Raw genomic sequence first — 17,430 nt, forward strand, 5'->3', positions numbered from 1 at the left:
AACCAAAAACTAGTCGGAAACCTAGATAGGGATCAAATTTGACTAATATAAATTTGTAAGGGACGTAAAAGTATATTTTTAAAAATAAAGAACGAAAAAAGTTATTTTACAAAATATAACATACGTTTAGAACTATTTTTCCTTTTTTTTTTTCCTCTTCTGGTATGATTTTCATATTCATTTCAATTTCAACGGCGCCAAACGCTTCCTTACTAAACTCTGTATGCCACACTCCCGCCGGCGACTGCAACAAACATCTGTCCGTAATGCTTATCCTAAACCGATAATTCCATTTTTTTTTTCATGGCATTTGAATTCGGATAATTTTTTTTTCATTTTTTTGGGTATGAAAACTACCCTTGAGGGCTCAAATTTATTCAACACAGCCCTACGTCGTTTAATTCAACTCCCAACTTTCTTGATTTTTCCTATTGTTATTGGCAAAATCGTGTTGGGCTTTTTCTTTTTCCTTTTTTCGTTTTTTTAGCATTTTTGCATCCTATACTGATTTTCTTTTTCTTTTTTTGGGTTTTAGATATCGTTTGGTTGTATTATATTCTAGAATTCCAGCTGAGGAGTTGAAAAGCTAGAAGATGATGGCTCCACTGGGCAGCCTAGAATTTTGTTGGAGACAAATGGGTTCAAATTTGTGTTTTGTTACTCCAATTCTTGAACCAGTTTCTAGTAGCAGGCTTAATTTCAGAAAAGTAATCAGTTGGCCCAAAGGAAAGAGCAGGGGCCCGGATTTTTTTCGTCGGAGGAATGATGGAGGAAGAATTTTTTGTTGTTTTGCTAATTCAGAGGGGGTTTATTCAGTGGCAAGTCGACGAGGGCGTTGGGAGGATCCAGATGATGGTAGTGGCAGTGAATATGATGAGGAGAGCGAAGAGGAGGAAGAGGAGGAGAATGACTTGGATTTTGAGAGTGATTGGGAACCGGAGAATGGCGCTGCACGTCTCGTTGAAGTTGCCGATCACTTGTCTGAGAGCAAGGAGGAAGAAGATTTTGTAAAGGGTAATGCTTTTATTTTTTTGGTTTTTGGCGAGTTTCTTGTATGTATAATTATGTAGCAAACTGGGCTGAAATGAAGAAGTTGCTTTTAGAATATGTCTTGGGTAATGATTCTATACATTTCTGACTAACAAATCTTTATTATGAGTTCTTTGTTGGCATCTATAGTCTTAACTTTTCGATTTTTTTTTTTTTTGAGTTATGTTGCACTTCAAATGGGTTGGTCTTCTATTTTCTTGTTGCTGCGCTTATTGTATTTTGGCCTCTTGCGCTATCAGATTATTCTGGATATTTGAATTTTCTTTCATGTAGTTTGAGGCTTCACCAACACTTCCAGCACCATTGATTGTTAAGTAAAAGAATTTGCTATAACTAGCTATCCTGTTCCTTGCAGAGGTTGAACAGCTTTTGAGCCCAGAAGAAAGAGCAATTCTGCAAACGAATGAAACTCCTTATTTGGAGAAAATATCAACTGTGAGTTTTAAATTTCTTGAGCAGCCTCTTTTCACCACTGGGTTTGTTTTTCAATGAAATGCTTGCCATCTTTTTTAACAAATAATAAGCTGTATAAAATTGATGTTTCCTTTTACTGCTTGTCGATATTAGACAACATCCTGTAGTACAGGGAGTTGGGTCAGTGTTCATTTATTCAAGAGTTTTGATCGTGCTGACTTGGAAACTAACTCTGTTTCATGTTTTGATTACTTTGAACTATCATCCAGGTAAAATGGAAACCTTTTCATACTTTTGCGCTGGCTGGGCAGATAAAGTTTATGGATAGACTTCTTGAAAATGGGCTTGATGTTGACCAGGTTGATAAGGTAATGTATCTGTCTATAACCTTGAAGTGGTGGAGTTCTTGAAATCTGTTTGTAGAATTGGTATTAGCCCGATAATGATTGAGAAGTCACCTGAATCACTTTTGTGAGCAGGATGGTCTTACTGCCCTACATCATGCAATTATTGGCAAAAAGGAGGCAGTTATAAGTCACCTTCTCAGGAGAGGTGCAAACCCTCATCTTAGAGATTTGGTGAGAAGCTTATTCCAATTTACTGGCCACTTCCTTTTTTCCTTTTCTGAATTGAAAAAACTTTAAACATGCATGACGGATATATGTTTATCGTGTCATTAGGATGGAGTTACACCCCTTCACTATGCAGTTCAAGTAGGAGCAATGCAAACTGTCAAGTTATTGATCAAGCAAAATGTTGATGTGAATGCTGCTGATAATGTGAGCATACAGTGTTAATCATTGACCTTCTTTCCGAGTTTTAGTTATTTAATCTCTCTCTCTCTCTCTCTTACATGCACATTTCAGGAAGGGTGGACTGCGCTACACATTGCCATGCAAACTAGAAACAGAGACATAGCGAAAATCTTACTAGTAAATGGTGCAGACAAGACAAGGAGAAATATGGTAAAAGCATAATTTATGCACATCTAAGGGCTTAATACAATTTGGTTTTTTGTTTCTAGTTTGTCTATGCGTGTCATCATAATTTTAGGTGATCACATCTGGATACTTTGAGGCTTGACTAAATTACAAGTAGGCCACTTCAAGTTTGGAAAACTAAGACATCTTTTGTCTTTGTTGTCTTACGAAAGGAATACCCACTCATCAAAATTCAAGTAACCTGACAAATCATTCAAAAGAATTTTAAGTTGGAGAAAGTAGAAACACCTTATAGACCACACTTAAGTGGAATGTCTAACAAGCCCATGGCATTTCTTAAGCAAAACTCTTATCTCCTTTTGTTGATGAACCTCGCCATTTTTCACTCCCCCCCCACCCCAACCCCCTGGGCCCTCGGAAAATGAATACGAATCACAGCACGCTCATGAGCACATGCCCTTCTCCTTCACTATCATAAAAAATCTATGACATGTCACTGCCCACTGTCCCTTTTTTCCCACTGTCCCTTTTTTCCTAAAAGAATCTCAAAGACTCATGCATGCACTGTGAAGCAACTTAACTGCCTGTAGTGTTTATACTAGTTGCCTTATTCCCACATTGATAATACTGTGGACTTCTCAAGCTTAAACTTCAGATCTTTCCTGATGAGTTTTTGTAAAAGATTGAATTGAATCAATATATTCATCAGTTCCTTTACATTCGTGGCATTAATCAATTTCCTCCGAGTGGCATTGATGAAATCAATTCAATCTCTGTCATGTTAAGGATGGGAATACACCTTTGGATCTCAGCTTATGTTATGGGAAGGATTTCAAGTCTTATGAGCTTGCCAGGTTACTCAAGATTGTACCAGCTTACAGAGAATTATGAGTGGTTATTGTGATGCCATTCTGGTATAGAAAATCTGTTGTCAACACCAGAGGTGATTTGCAGTTTATTGACATGATAATAACCGATGATCAATCATGTTCAATAGCTTCCTTTCTAGCTAAATCATCTCAGCTCCTTGGACAGCAAAATTAGCCCATACATGCCTTGCCTTTGATCAAAGATACCATGCTTCTGTTCGTTAGGCATGGTAGGAGTGTTTGTAATATTGAAACAACTGTTGCATTCAGGACCAACTGTACTTGAAAGTGGAGTTGTTTAAGATACAAAACTCCCAATTGCCATGTCTCCAGATTCAAAACCATCACTTCTCAAATTCCGATGATGCAGAAATGGATCAGCATGCTCAATCTTGTGGTGATTGCTTCAGATCGGATAGTGCCACCACCAATTGAACATTTTTATTAGCCAACTGGGATTTCCTTTCATGCTGATGGGCCCTTTATTCTCTTTTGTGACATTTTAGTTTAGGACACTTTGTTGGCGAACAAAAAGTTGAAAGAAATATATACTTGTTTTGGACTTTTGACAATGAAGAGACTCCAGCTTTCTATTATCTTTACATGAATAAACTTGCTAAATTGTAACACATTTGCTTGTGCAACGCGTTTTTGTGTACCTTCAAGATGCTTATACAGATATCTCTTTTATCACTTTCATTTACTTTGGATGTGGCTTTATAAGCGATTGAGATGCTGTCCAAAATCTTCTGCTGTGAATGCATTAGAGTAGAGTCGTTCATTAAGTCAATACAGTTTACTTGCGCAATCTGTCAGTAATTCAATATTGTCATTTCCTGTTAACGTGCAGTCAATGCACCCTTTAAATGTTGGCATCAATAATGTTTTACTGGTACATTTTTTTTAGGATATATTCCTTCCCCAAAATTCAATGTCAAAAGTATTAAATGAAAAATGAAATTTCAAGAAAGTACAAAATTTTTAACCTTTTAAACATCTGCATTTTGTTTAGACAAGATTCTGGTTAAGGCATGAGAGTATACTGCATAGAATTGGGAATTTCAAAAGAAAACTTTTCCCTTGGGAATTCCATTATATGGATGATCTAGCAATAATGGAATTTAAACAATACTCTACTGCAACTGTGACAGTTCTTGTAATTCTAAATCCCAATTTTTCTTTCTTCCCTGCTACTCCCTCCGTCCCTTAAAGTCTGTCGCGCTTGGGAAGCAGCGCTTTTTATGCACAGTAAAATCCACTTGTTTTTAAACCCATGGGTTCCAAATTTGCCCTTCACATTCACCGACAGACTCAAGAAATAAATGGGTCAAAGAGGGACCCATCAAAGGCATTCCATTGTTTCGGCTACCAAAAACAAAAGCTCATTTCCTTATCAAAATCTTCTTCATCCAAAGCAAATGGGTCAAAATGGGACCCACCAAAAACCAATCTTTTGTTTCAGCCACAAAAACCGTTTCCTTATCAATTGCTGCCACAGAAACTGTTTCCTTCTTCTAGCAGACATTCATCACCGCCTACTACTAAAATCTTCTCTGATTCTCCGTCGTTAGCCATTCTTCAATTGCTGCAAATTTAAGCTACGATAATTTCTCTGGAATAACTACAAATTCCCTCTTTTCATACTCCATATTCACTTGAAAGTTTTCACCTTTGATTACAATATTGGTGCTCCAATTCAAGAGAGAAGCATTGGAAGGATATGAAGTTGATTGCTAATCCATCGTTGATAACAAATGAGATTAAAAGGTTAGTTAACTGTCTTCTATTCTTTCTTTTTAATGGTTTTTTTCTCTTTTCTCATGTAAGAAAGGCTGAATCTTTTAAACTTTTGTAATGTTTATTTATTGATTATTTTGTCTATAATTTCTTAAAGATTGATTTGCCGCCAAATTATTTACTGAAAATTTGGATTTTGGCGGATTACTCCAAAAATAAGTCTTGAAATGCCTATTTTAAAATATTTAATGGAATTGTACACTGATTTGTACCTCTATATATGCAGTCCGTTTGTTTTGTTTTAACACTCTGTTTCCTTTTTTTTTACACCATGTTTCAAAGGTGATTCTTAAAAGAAATATGGATACTTTTAATGATGTTGAAACTAATAATTCTACAAAGAGATTGACTAATCAAGAAAGGCAAATGATTTTTGAAGCTTTATTACAGGAAAGTAATGGCGGTAAATTGAAAAGGGGAACCATCAGGAACATTGCAAGCCTATTTAAAACAAGTGTTAGGACAGTTCAGAGAATTTGGAAGCTAGCAGCAATTACTTCTACAGATGGAAGAGTTGATGTATCACGCAGATTTTCTAAAAGATGCGGAAGAAAACGAGTGGATATTGATTTTACTTTGATCATGGCAATTCCTCTCCGGCGTCGGACAAACATCAGGTCACTTTCCAGTGAAATGAAAGTGTCCAAATCAACCCTTCACCGACGAATTAAAGAAGGTGCTATAAGGCCACACTCAAATGCACTCAAACCACAATTGACAGATCAGAATAAGCAAGTAAGGCTTAACTTTTGCTTGTCAATGCTTGAACCAGAAAGTCTCAACAGCAATCCAACATTTATGAGTATGTTCAATGTTGTGCATATTGATGAAAAGTGGTTTTACATGACTAAAGAATGTAAAAAATATTATCTTCATCCTCAAGAAGAAGAACCTCTTAGGACATGTAAGAGCAAAAAGTTCATTGTGAAAGTTATGTTCCTAGCTGCTGTTGCTCGACCACGTTTTGACTGCTCTGGTAACCCAACATTTGATGGGAAAATTGGGATTTTTCCTTTTGTATTCAAAGAACCAGCAAAGAGGAGTAGTAAAAATCGTATGGCAGGTACATTAGAAACTAAGCCAATATTGTTAGTGACCAAGGAAGTATATAGGAGATATTTAATTGAACAGGTTTTGCCTGCAATTAGGGGTGTTTCGCGAATCGAGCCGCTCGCGAGCCGATCGCGAGCGGCTCGAATACGAGCTCGACTCGAGCTCGTCAATATCGAGTTCGAGTCGAGCTCGAGCCAATTAAATCGATCTCGAGCTCGAGCTCGAGCTCAAAAACATTAAGCTCCGCTCGCGAGCTCAATTATATATTTATTTTTTATTTTTTATTTTTTATTTAATAGTAAAATTACATATATATCCCTAATATTTTATTATTTGTTAAAAAATTATTATTTTATTCATTTTAAAAATAAATATTTATTTTTTATTTTTTTAAAAATAATAATTATTATTATTATTTTATTTATTTTTTAAGCTCGAGCTCGAGCTCGAGCTCGACTCGAATTTGACTCGAGTCGAGCTCGAGCTCGAGCTTCACAAAATTAACTCGAGCTCGGCTCGTTTAGCCAAAGCTCGACTCGAGCTCGGCTCGTTTGCACCCCTACCTGCAATACATGCTAAATGGCCACGGGATGGTGGTAGTGTTACTGAAATTTTGATCAAACAGGATAATGCAAAACCACATATTAATCCCACTGATCCGGTATTTATTGAAGCTGCTTCTAGAGATGGATTTGATATTCACTTGTCATTTCAGCCTCCTAACAGTCCGGACATGAATGTTCTTGACTTGGGATATTTTAGAGCTATACAATCCTTGCAACATCAAGAAGCACCCTTGTCAATTGATGAGCTAATTCTTGCTGTGGAAAAGTCATTTGATGAATTATCAAGTGAAAGTCTAAACAATGTTTTCTTAACATTGCAATCATGTATGGTAGAGGTGATGAAAAATCTTGGGGGAAATAACTATAAAGTGCCACACATTGGGAAGCACCATTTAATGAAAGAAAGTTGTCTTCCACTGCAAATAGAATGTGAAAAAGAACTTGTGAATCAAGTTCTAAGTCATATGCAAGCATGATTATCTTCATTGGACAGGTAAGATTTTATAAAGCTTTTTTTTTTAAAGATTTTTTTATCTCTAATTTCTTGTGTGTATGGTTGTTTAAACTAACTAGTGTTCCTTATTTTCATATTTGTAGGTACTTAAACTTTACTAATCATGTGTTTTGAACAAAATGGTATGGGTGTTCTAATGTGCAAAATGTACATGTACTCAATGTTCATTTGTCTAGCTATTCTTGTTCACTTTGCTCTAGAGCATCTTTATTTGTTGTTTATCACTAAATTGTGTCCTATCTCATCTTTTGGCAGATGGTTGAAGTCAAGCAATCCAACCCTTTTGATTTTGTGGTGCAAGCTTTTGATTGGGCAAAGAATATAGAAGCACTTTTATGTACTAGTGGTTTTTCATTGACTGCTTTTATTTCACTTTACAAGATTTTAGAATAGCTCAGTCAAGTTAGCTTGACGTTAGTAGTAGTAGTGCTGATTTTTGTACAAAAGGGAAAATGTGCAATGCTGAGTGAAGCTATGTACATGTATAGGGGTGCAAACGAGTCGAGCTCGAGCCGAGCTTTGGCTAAACGAGCCGAGCTCGAGTTAATTTTGTGAAGCTCGAGCTCGAGCTCGAGCTCGACGAGCTCAAAATATCAAGCTCGAGCTCGACTCGAGTCAAATTCGAGTCGAGCTCGAGCTCGAGCTCGAGCTTAAAAAATAAATAAAATAATAATAATAATAATTATTTTTAAAAAAATAAAAAATAAATATTTATTTTTAAAATGAATAAAATAATAATTTTTTTAACAAATAATAAAATATTAGAGATATATATGTAATTTTACTATTAAATAAAAAATAAAAAATAAAAAATAAATATATAATTGAGCTCGCGAGCGGACGAACTTAATGTTTTTGAGCTCGAGCTCGAGCTCGAGATCGATTTAATTGGCTCGAGCTCGACTCGAACTCGATATTGACGAGCTCGAGTCGAGCTCGTATTCGAGCCGCTCGCGATCGGCTCGCGAGCGGCTCGATTCGCGAAACACCCCTACATGTATAAACATTGAAACACTACTTTGTTGGAGTTTTTGAAACTGTCAATAGCATTATTCTATAAAGGGGAAATAGTGCATATTGGTTTGCATTCTTTTGCTATTTGGTGGTAGAATATCTGTTTTTGCATTTTTGAGTTTTGAAACATTAAAAAAAAAGAGAGGAACTGACACTTCCATAGACTACGTTTAAATTAAATTTGGTAGTGAGTGTAGTTTTTTTTCTCCAAGTAGAGTAACATGCCTTATTATTTTGCTCATTTAGTTTTTGGGTCAATCTAAAATTATTCACCTATTTTTTACACTATTTTCTTGCTTTCAATATGAATTTATTTTGTGAAAGTTGATCATTCTTAACAAATTAGTGCGTATGAAAATAATTTAAAAATTGAAAGCTTTCAAAAGAAAATCACTAATTAAATCATCTCGATATTCTATTTCCTGCAAAAAATCGAAATGATCCTCTTGATAACAAAATCAGTTTGCAATTGAAGTTTAAAAGAGCCATGTGCACATTCTTGATGATGAATTTGGCTGGAGTCGGAACTTTGTTGCTGGAGCCGAAAGTCAAATATGATACAAGTTGGAATATTTGGATGTCCTTTGGGACCACACATCAATTTGTGGGCCAACTAGCACATGCATTATCACACTATTAATGGAGGGCAGAAATGGAAATTCATAGCTTAAAATAGTTTGAAATGTCAAACATGACAAATATTTTGGGACAGCCCAAAAAGAAAAGTATGACACTATCAATGGGACGGAGGGAGTATTAAAAATGGAAGGCTTGGGTAGTTCACTTTAAAACCTGAAGGTCCATAAAAGCATAGTGAGAAATGAATGATGCTCAGAAATACGTGTGAGTTCTGCATCCAAACAGTATTGTCATAACAATGGATAAACAAATGGCTAAAAATTAGAAACACAGCTTCTACAACGACAATAATAAACACTAAGTGTGGGGAAAGACATGATTTTATAAACACAAAAAGATGCAGTAATAATATTCATTACCTACATAATGTGAAGCTTCATCTACTTTTGCAATACTTGCTTTACATGACAAAAGTATTCATTTCAAGGCTTCAAGCTAGCAAAGACCACCACCCACAAACATACAGCAAAAGTACCCAAGATTGCCTTTGTATAACACCATGCAAAACCTAGCTGTATTTCTCCATCCATCAAAGTTAGCACAGTTGTGCTCATGACCATCAAAGTTGGCAGTGTCCCTCTGGAAGGATTGGGTTAAAACACCCTGAATATGTTTGAAACATCTCAGTAGATGTATAGAAACAGTCAATCAAATCAAAAGAACATTTTCGTAGAATCCTGCAAATTCTAATAGTATGAGATCTTGTAAATATCAAAACTCCCCACAGGAACAAGATCGTTCATTCAATTTCACCACATTTGCCTGATCCCTCTGATTATCAATACTCCTTGTTGTTTTAAGTGTATGGCATCCCAAATGCGACGTTAAAGAAGCAGCTGTTCTTACTTTAGACTTTAGTGTGTGAAGCCGTCTATTGAAGGTTTAAGAGCCCGAAACACGGATTTAAACACCTTGAAATCCCCCATGCTTTCTGCCCCCCTTGGCTCCATCATTGATCATGCCTCCACTCCACAACAGTCCCGAGCAGTGACGGAGTCAGGATTTTTTTTTGGGCCAAAATTTTTTCCTAATAAAATTATCTTAATATATTATGTTCAAAATAATTTTCTTCTATTTAAATATATGACATCTAAAAATATCAAATATTAAATTTAATTATAAAGGTATGTCTATTCATAAATATGCGGTACAGTCATAACAAAAACTAACAAAAAAATAACTTTTGATTAAATATCTTATAACATCACAAACCATCCAATTTGCACATTATAAGAAGATGCTCTCCAATATGTCACCTGTGCAATATATATATATATATATATATATATATATAACCATGTAATATAAATGTAACTATTTTCAATTGAAAAAAGATAAAAGTTATGTTAACGTACTTTGAAATTTCAACATCTTTTCTTAGAAGTAAATTGAGCTATACGCTCTTTCATAGAACTAAATTCATCTATGATTGAATTACTGCTAAAATTTTCAGCAACTTCCTTTTCTATATACACAGTTAGACAATCATTCAAGAAATTATCTTCCATCTTATTTCGGAGCTTTGTCTTGATTATTTTCAGAGAAATTTCTAATTTTGTGATGAATTTAAAAAAAATTCTACAAAAGGGGTGATTTTGGCAAGGGATTCCGTCCGGGGGTCTTCGCATTTGTGAAATGCGAGCTCCACTGAGCTCGCATTTGAGGAATGCGAGGTTACAATAGAGCTCGCATTCGCGGAATGCGAGCTCTACTTATTGAGCTTGCATTCCGCAAATGCGAGCTCTAATTTAATTTTTTTTCCTTTTTTTTTGGGAGCTAGAGAATTTTTTCCAGAAAATAGTAAGAGCTAAATGCGAGCTCCTAAATGTTTTTTTTTAAATTTTGCAAATAGCTCGCATTTGATAAATTTGACCTCCAAAATTGTATTTAACTTTTTTGTTAGATTTCGCATTTATAAGTATGACTTGCAGAAAATTAAATTCAAACTTGTTAGAAAAAAATTTTAAAATGAAATTTACGAGCTCCATAAAAAATATAAAATTAAATGTAAATATTGTTTGTTTTGTAGAATTTGCCTTTACTAAAATGCTGTTGGTAGTAAAATCTTATTTTAAAATCTCTACTAAAATCTTATATTTCGGAAAAATGTTAGAGAAATTTTATTTAAAAATCTGTAATTAGCAGAGGAATAATTTTTTTTTTATTTTAAAACTTGCATGTGCCTAAAGTCATCAAATATGTGCTCAAAAAAAAAAATCATATTCACAATAATCTTTTTAATATAATTTACTACACATGCATATTTCTTTTATAATAAAAAAATTGGTAATTGTACGGTTGGAAATACGTTATTTTATTATAATACATTTAAATGGTGGAAAAAGTACACATGCATAGTTCTTTCTATTTCATAGATCAATGTAAAAATAGAATGAAATTGTTAACATGTAAGATGTTGACTATTTTTTATGAAAAAAATATTAATTTTTTTCCTTTTTTATCAAATAAATTTTTTTGATCAAATTCTAATTTTCCTTTGTTGTTAATGAATCGTATTTATTTGTTGACACCGATGAATATTAGTTATAAGAATCTAATAGTTAATAGTCATTAATATATGTTACAATTTCAACTGTAATTTTAGAAATTTCATAACGCAATGTTATTTAAAAAAATTATATAAGTTATTTTTATGAAGTGCATGTTATTTGTTTGGTAGTTGAAAAGGAAAAGAAAAAAAATTAAATCAAAGATCTAGCGATTAAATCTTGCGTGTTTTACCTTTTACAATTGTTGGCAGGATTATTATTTTGATTAAAAATATAAAGCGATAATCAAGACAAAGTTATTGTCATGCAAAAGTCCTAAAACCCTAAGTGCTAAAGCCGTAAAACACTAAATCGTAAATCTTAGAAACCAAATTCTTGTAAACCCTAAAACATTAAATCAAGGTTGTTGAGTTTATTAAAATCCATTAAAAAATATTTTTGCTGCACGATAGGATTACTATTTTAATTAAAAATCTAAAGTTCTAATCAAGACACACTATTGTCAAACTAAAATCCAACAACCATAAACCCGAAAGTGCTATTCTCCTAAAACACTAATTCTTGATCTCTGAAACCCTAAAATCCTGAATCCTAAAAGCCTCAAACCCTGAGTGCTATCTCTAATATTGTCAGTAGCCGAATCAAAGATATGATATTTTCTTTTGTCTACAACTCATTTGGTCTTCTCTTTTGTTGCAGAAGCATGTGCCACCGATTTCTGTACCTCAAAATAGCTGGAAAAGTTGTGAGAAAGGTACAGGAAAACGGCTGTGCCACTTGCTGAAGAGAAAGACAGATCCGAGGGTTGAATATAGATCCGAGCTCCTCCCTTTTTGTTGTTTGAAGAGGGCGAAGGAGTGCGCTCCTCCCTTTTTGTGGTAAAATTTCAGAGGATTAATGGGCAAAATGGAAGATTGGTGAAGGAGGGTTAGGGTTTCGGTGACAGAGAAGGAGAAGAAAGCTGAAAAGTGAGGAATCGAGCCCGCGGTTCCATTCATATCGCGAACAGATCCGAGGACGGATCCGTTCTGAAAGCCCTCGGATCCGACAGGGGCTCGAATCCTCACCGACAGAAGCACAGACGAGCCGTCGGATATGTCTGGAATTTCTTAGATCCGAGCTCGGATAAAAGATCCGCGGTCGGATCCATCTGGGTTTTTCGGATCCGAGCTCGGATCTGTATTTCTCTGCACTAATTGCAGAAACCGCAATTTTTCAAACTTTTTCTTCCTTTTCCGGCCAATTCCAAAACACGCTTTGGACTAACTTTTTATCAATTCTAACCTCCCACGCATATGTAATATACCCAAAATACAATATCCAATTTCTCAAAACACATCAAACACATCTTCAATGAAAATCGGGGGGTGAGGTTCTTTGATCATTTTCTTGCATTGTTACACCAAAATGGCACTTTTGGGCATTTATGCACATCAAATGAGTTCATGAGCATTTATAAACATGTTATCATCAAAACTCACCTGAATATACTGAAAATGCAACATTGTATGTATGCTTGGCAATTCTAAACAATGTGAAGAGCGAAGTTAGGTTATAAAACCTCCCTTTTTTTACACTTGTTTTTCAATTGCACCTTCAAGATGGAAGTTCCGACATGTAACTAATTTACAGTGTATAAAATAGAGGAGAGGTTAGTATAATCCATAAGAGTACTCATATAAAGTGAGAACTCATATAACCTACATTTTTTATTTTGTTTAAAAGAGTACTCATATAAAATGAGAACTAAGATATACGCGATGGCATTGTTCCACTCGTATTCGCGAAATTTTAGAATATATATAAAATGTCACAAAAAAAGTATGTAATCCATAAGTTAGGTTATTTATACAATACAATATAAGTAGCGTGCAATCAATGCTGCCCAAGTTTTCCATGAGTACCACATGTTGTTGGTTTGGGTATTCTTTGGTTTTGACATGGTTGGTTTGGTACTACTGTATGGACCTGAGTAATATGTGTAAACAGTGTAGCATCTTGAATTTGAGTGCTTGTGCCTTCACCTCCTTGACATTGCTCAGAAGTATGCCGATGTGAGTCCCTATCGGGCGTAAACTCTGGAAATTTCACAGGGGACCTAGAATGGCCAATCGATACACCTCTCTCATGCATGACTTCGGTCTGAGGTGTGACAAAAGTAGATGCGCCAGCTTGGTAAACTGTAGCCATCGAACCTCCATGGAATCCAGTTTGTATGGCGGGTTCTGGTGATCGGGGTTTACGACGTCGCCCACCGCCATGCTGACTTCCGTGGGTATTTCTAGGAGCTCGCTGAACACGACATGGATCAGGGTATAGTGGAATCTCCTGTGGTACGTGTGGAGGGCGAAATGCAAGTCGGCGTGACTCTCCTACATGATGCAAAGATGTGGATGCAAAGTCCCTCAACTTTTGAAAATATTCGCTGTGTTGTTCATCACTAACTACAAGAGAATCCTGTGCCATGAAATACATGCAAGACATGGCATCGCTCTGGAGAAACAAATATAAGAATAAGAAGGAGATACTGTGGTAAAAAATAGTTTAAAAAGTGAGCAAACTCAAAGTGATTATTAAAAGTGGGTTGGAAATAAACTTACAAGATATTGTGCCCTAGCGCTATCACCCTGAAAGCCCTCTGGGAAAGCGGGAAATCGACTCGGATTTGAAATATAAATCACCGTCCGCTCCCGATACCACTGAACATACTCATCCGATGGATATGTAGTATCTTCAATTACAGTGCCATCTTGTACATGCACATGTCGATCAGTCCAAATATCAATATATTGTCTATGCATGGTGCTCCAGTCTTGATTCGCCCTATCACGACGATCTAGAGAATGTAGAGCTGCCTGATTATCCGTCAACCTCATATCAGGCAGGGATTGATGAAACACAAACTGCCGCATAACCCGATGAGGGAGGTGCGGCTCAACTACATCCCAGCAAATAAGATATGTTACGGACCTCCAAATGTCCCGACTTGCAGTATAATACGCAAGAAGAGAAGCGAGAACGTCCTCCGAATATGGCTGCCATATGAACTGAAAAAAATATAAAATCAAAGTTGTTCCATTTTTTCTATTAAGAAATAATAAAACTTCCTAATATTCAAATTGGACAATTTCATGAAAAAAGTGCTAGTCTGCGGTCAATTAAAAAATTTTTGAATTTCTAAAAAAAATTCGGCAGAGTCTCCCCTATAACTGGAGGTTAACTCCTTGCCAACAAACTCAATTTCCATTCACAAAATGCAATATGACAAACTTATGCTTTGGGTTGACAAGAAATTGGTAGAAAAGACTACTGGCACCTATTTCAAAAATTTCTATTGTCCGGACATATGTACAATACCTCTTCAGGACGCAGGCCTGTCAACTGATTTCGGAATGCGGGCACAACATGCCTAACAACTCTGTGTACGTCCAAGTCATTATTCCACATATATTTAATAAAGTAGGAACCTGTTTAGAACAAATTAAACTTGTTTCGATAACAAATGTCGTTAAAACGACCGAAATAAGGGCGAAACGCACACCTAGCTCCATATGGACCAGGGTAATGCTCCAACGGCGCGATTCGGTCCGGACGCATGGTTGGTATATGTTCCCAAATCTAGAGCTGTTAGAAAATTAGAATCAATGTTAAAATTGCAAAAATGATAAAATGCAAAAAATCCAAGATGTGAGTCCCTATTGGGTGCAATGTACCTGTAGCAAAACTAATGGACCGGCAATAGCCAATTTGACAGGATTCGTGGCATCACAAAGTGACCGATAGAGAGTCGCCAAACACGCACTACCCCAACTATATTGCCCAACAGTTTCCAAGTCCCGCAGTAATGGAAGATACAACAAAGAGACTTTGTTGCCGGACTTATCGGACAATAAATGTCCACCTAATATCAGTAAGAGGTAGATGCGCGCACGCTGCCTACATTTGGCATCTGAAGCATTGAGTTCAACTCTGTATCCAAGGCTCTTGTTAAACATCCTAATTTTAGCCTCTGTCCATCAAAGTATCCAACTGCAGGAGAAAATCCAATGAGCTCCTCACAAATGACTCCCTACTCCTAAATGCTGCGGTATGTGTCTACCCCTATAACCGGTGGACCATCGATGCGCAACCTCCACAACACCTCTACATCCTGTAATGTTACGGTAGCCTCTCCAACAGGTAAATGGAATGTGTGCGTCTCGGGCCGCCATCTCTCCACTAAACTTGTGATCAAAGAATGATCAACCATTTGATATCCACTCTCAAGCACCCCCTCAAATCCAGCCAAGGCAATATAATGACAAACCCGATCAGGAATAGGCGTATGCTCCCAAAATTCTCTGTCACACCATCTGACATCTAACTGATTACCCTCAATATGTTCGTGAAAAATGGAATGTGCCCGGTGTGCAGTTCCGGCCAATATAATGTCGTGCACGTATTGTCCTGAATGTAGGCCTGCAGGGATAGGAGTGTCGGTCATAATCCCAAGCAAATATCTGCATTGATTAAATTCCATGAGTTATGCATAAGTAAAACCCAAAAGTTTGTGTATACAATTTTGACCTATAAATCGCGGTCACGACTTTTTTTTTTAGCAAATTTTGACCATATATGTAGTTTATAAATCGACTAAAACTCCATGCCTATCAGTTATTTTTTTTTGAGAAACATTTGTTATCCCTCTATGTATTCATATACTGCAGCAATCTATTTGTAGTCATATTTTAAAAGTTTAAAAAAAAATTGGTAGAGTCTCCCCTATAAAGCGGCCATAACTCCCTGTCAATCAAACATAAAAAATACCATATCCTGCATATGCAAGAGCATTAACACATATAACACACCATCCGAGCATTCCTTTAGCAGATATATTCCCAAATCAATGGATAGGAGATTTAGCGATAAAAGAATAAAACTGATAGGCTGCACGTTTAAACTGGTTATTTGAATACTTATCATAGTACAGAACGAAGCATGCACGTTTAAACCGGTTATTTCACTACTTATCATAGTACAGAACGAAACATACATTTGACAAATGAACATTGAAAGTGACTAATATAATTGTTTAAAATAAATCCAGAATCGAACAGAAATGAACTAGAATGAACCCCACGACAAAAAAAAAATGCACTGACATGAGTTTTAAATTTCTAGGGACTCGATCAAATCAAGACATATAATTCGGATAATTTCTCCTATTGTGATCCATTTGATGACAATTTCGACATCTTCTTCGTTCGTCTGGATCCCTTTTATCCATCTCATTCCGAATTCTGCTAGCTCGAACCCGCCCTGCCCGACGTGCAACAAATTTGCTCCTGTCTGCCTGCAGTTCCCACCCAAGATGGAGCCAAGTATCTTGATGCGGCAGTAGGTTAAACTTCCCTGAATACTGCACGACCCACCTTGTTTTGGAAACTGCTGATCCACAAGCAATCCCGAATTGTCACATCTATTCCTGCATACCGCCAAAGCGTGTGAACAAAGAAGCCGATAATTCTGCCACTTTCCACAAGAGTATGTCTTATCAAAAAACCTGATGGTTTGCGTATTGCCTCCTTTACCATCGACACGCCGCCCTGTGATAACCTTGTATACGCCCGATGGGCCATCGAACTCAATGACTCTGTGGGCACCTGTCTTCAGCTCAGTATTCTTAAAACGCCGCCATATCTTTGGGGGAAAAGGATTGCGACAATGTGAAGCATCTTCCCTTCTCGTTCTAAATAATGCAACTGTCCGATGAAATGCCATGTCAATGCATGCACGAATTGGCAAATGACGTGCTCCGCGCAAAACATTATTATAGCTTTCGGATATGTTGATAGTTAGAATACCCCAACGACGGCTATCGTCGTGTGTTAGGCACCACTTTTCTGGACTAATGGCTGACAGATAATTCCAAGCATCTGGAAACATGTTTCGTAGTTCTCTTCTGAACATCCGCCACTTGCGTAATTGTCTTGCCCTTCCCATTGCCCAACACAATTTTTTAAGCTGTAAACCTTTGAAGTGTGTCATCAAATTGCTCCTAACATGTCGCAGGCAAAATCTATG

At 36.4% G+C, this 17,430-nt stretch overlaps 2 protein-coding genes across 8 annotated transcripts; both read left to right on the forward strand.

The window, feature by feature from the left end:
- The first annotated feature begins 156 nt into the window (after window positions 1-156).
- Window positions 157-3,967, forward strand: LOC113727505 (ankyrin repeat domain-containing protein EMB506, chloroplastic-like). Of its 3 annotated transcripts, none has more exons than XM_027251713.2 (8): window positions 157-259; window positions 536-1,014; window positions 1,406-1,485; window positions 1,734-1,832; window positions 1,944-2,042; window positions 2,145-2,243; window positions 2,331-2,429; window positions 3,192-3,329. In XM_027251713.2, exons 2-8 carry the CDS (start codon window positions 594-596, stop codon window positions 3,294-3,296), a joined length of 1,002 nt encoding a protein of 333 aa, XP_027107514.1. In that variant the 5' UTR covers window positions 157-259; window positions 536-593; the 3' UTR covers window positions 3,297-3,329. The 3 variants fall into 3 exon arrangements, with proteins under 3 accessions (XP_027107514.1, XP_027107515.1, XP_071932287.1); XM_027251714.2 differs by having other exon boundaries at window positions 174-263; window positions 3,192-3,967; XM_072076186.1 differs by lacking the exon at window positions 157-259 and adding an exon at window positions 272-344.
- Window positions 3,968-4,486: 519 nt separating this feature from the next.
- Window positions 4,487-7,650, forward strand: LOC113727506 (uncharacterized). Of its 5 annotated transcripts, none has more exons than XR_011839569.1 (4): window positions 4,653-5,041; window positions 5,462-5,806; window positions 7,288-7,351; window positions 7,460-7,650. XR_011839569.1 is itself a non-coding variant. In XM_072076187.1 (2 exons), exons 1-2 carry the CDS (start codon window positions 5,029-5,031, stop codon window positions 6,362-6,364), a joined length of 927 nt encoding a protein of 308 aa, XP_071932288.1. In that variant the 5' UTR covers window positions 4,641-5,028; the 3' UTR covers window positions 6,365-6,379. The 5 variants fall into 5 exon arrangements, 1 of the variants encoding a protein (XP_071932288.1); XR_003457835.2 differs by having other exon boundaries at window positions 4,656-5,041; window positions 7,288-7,326; XR_011839568.1 differs by lacking the exon at window positions 7,288-7,351 and having other exon boundaries at window positions 4,660-5,041.
- The last annotated feature ends 9,780 nt before the right edge of the window (window positions 7,651-17,430 follow it).

The sequence above is a fragment of the Coffea arabica genome, chromosome 2c, assembly GCF_036785885.1.
Source record: "Coffea arabica cultivar ET-39 chromosome 2c, Coffea Arabica ET-39 HiFi, whole genome shotgun sequence".
NCBI lineage: Eukaryota > Viridiplantae > Streptophyta > Magnoliopsida > Gentianales > Rubiaceae > Coffea > Coffea arabica.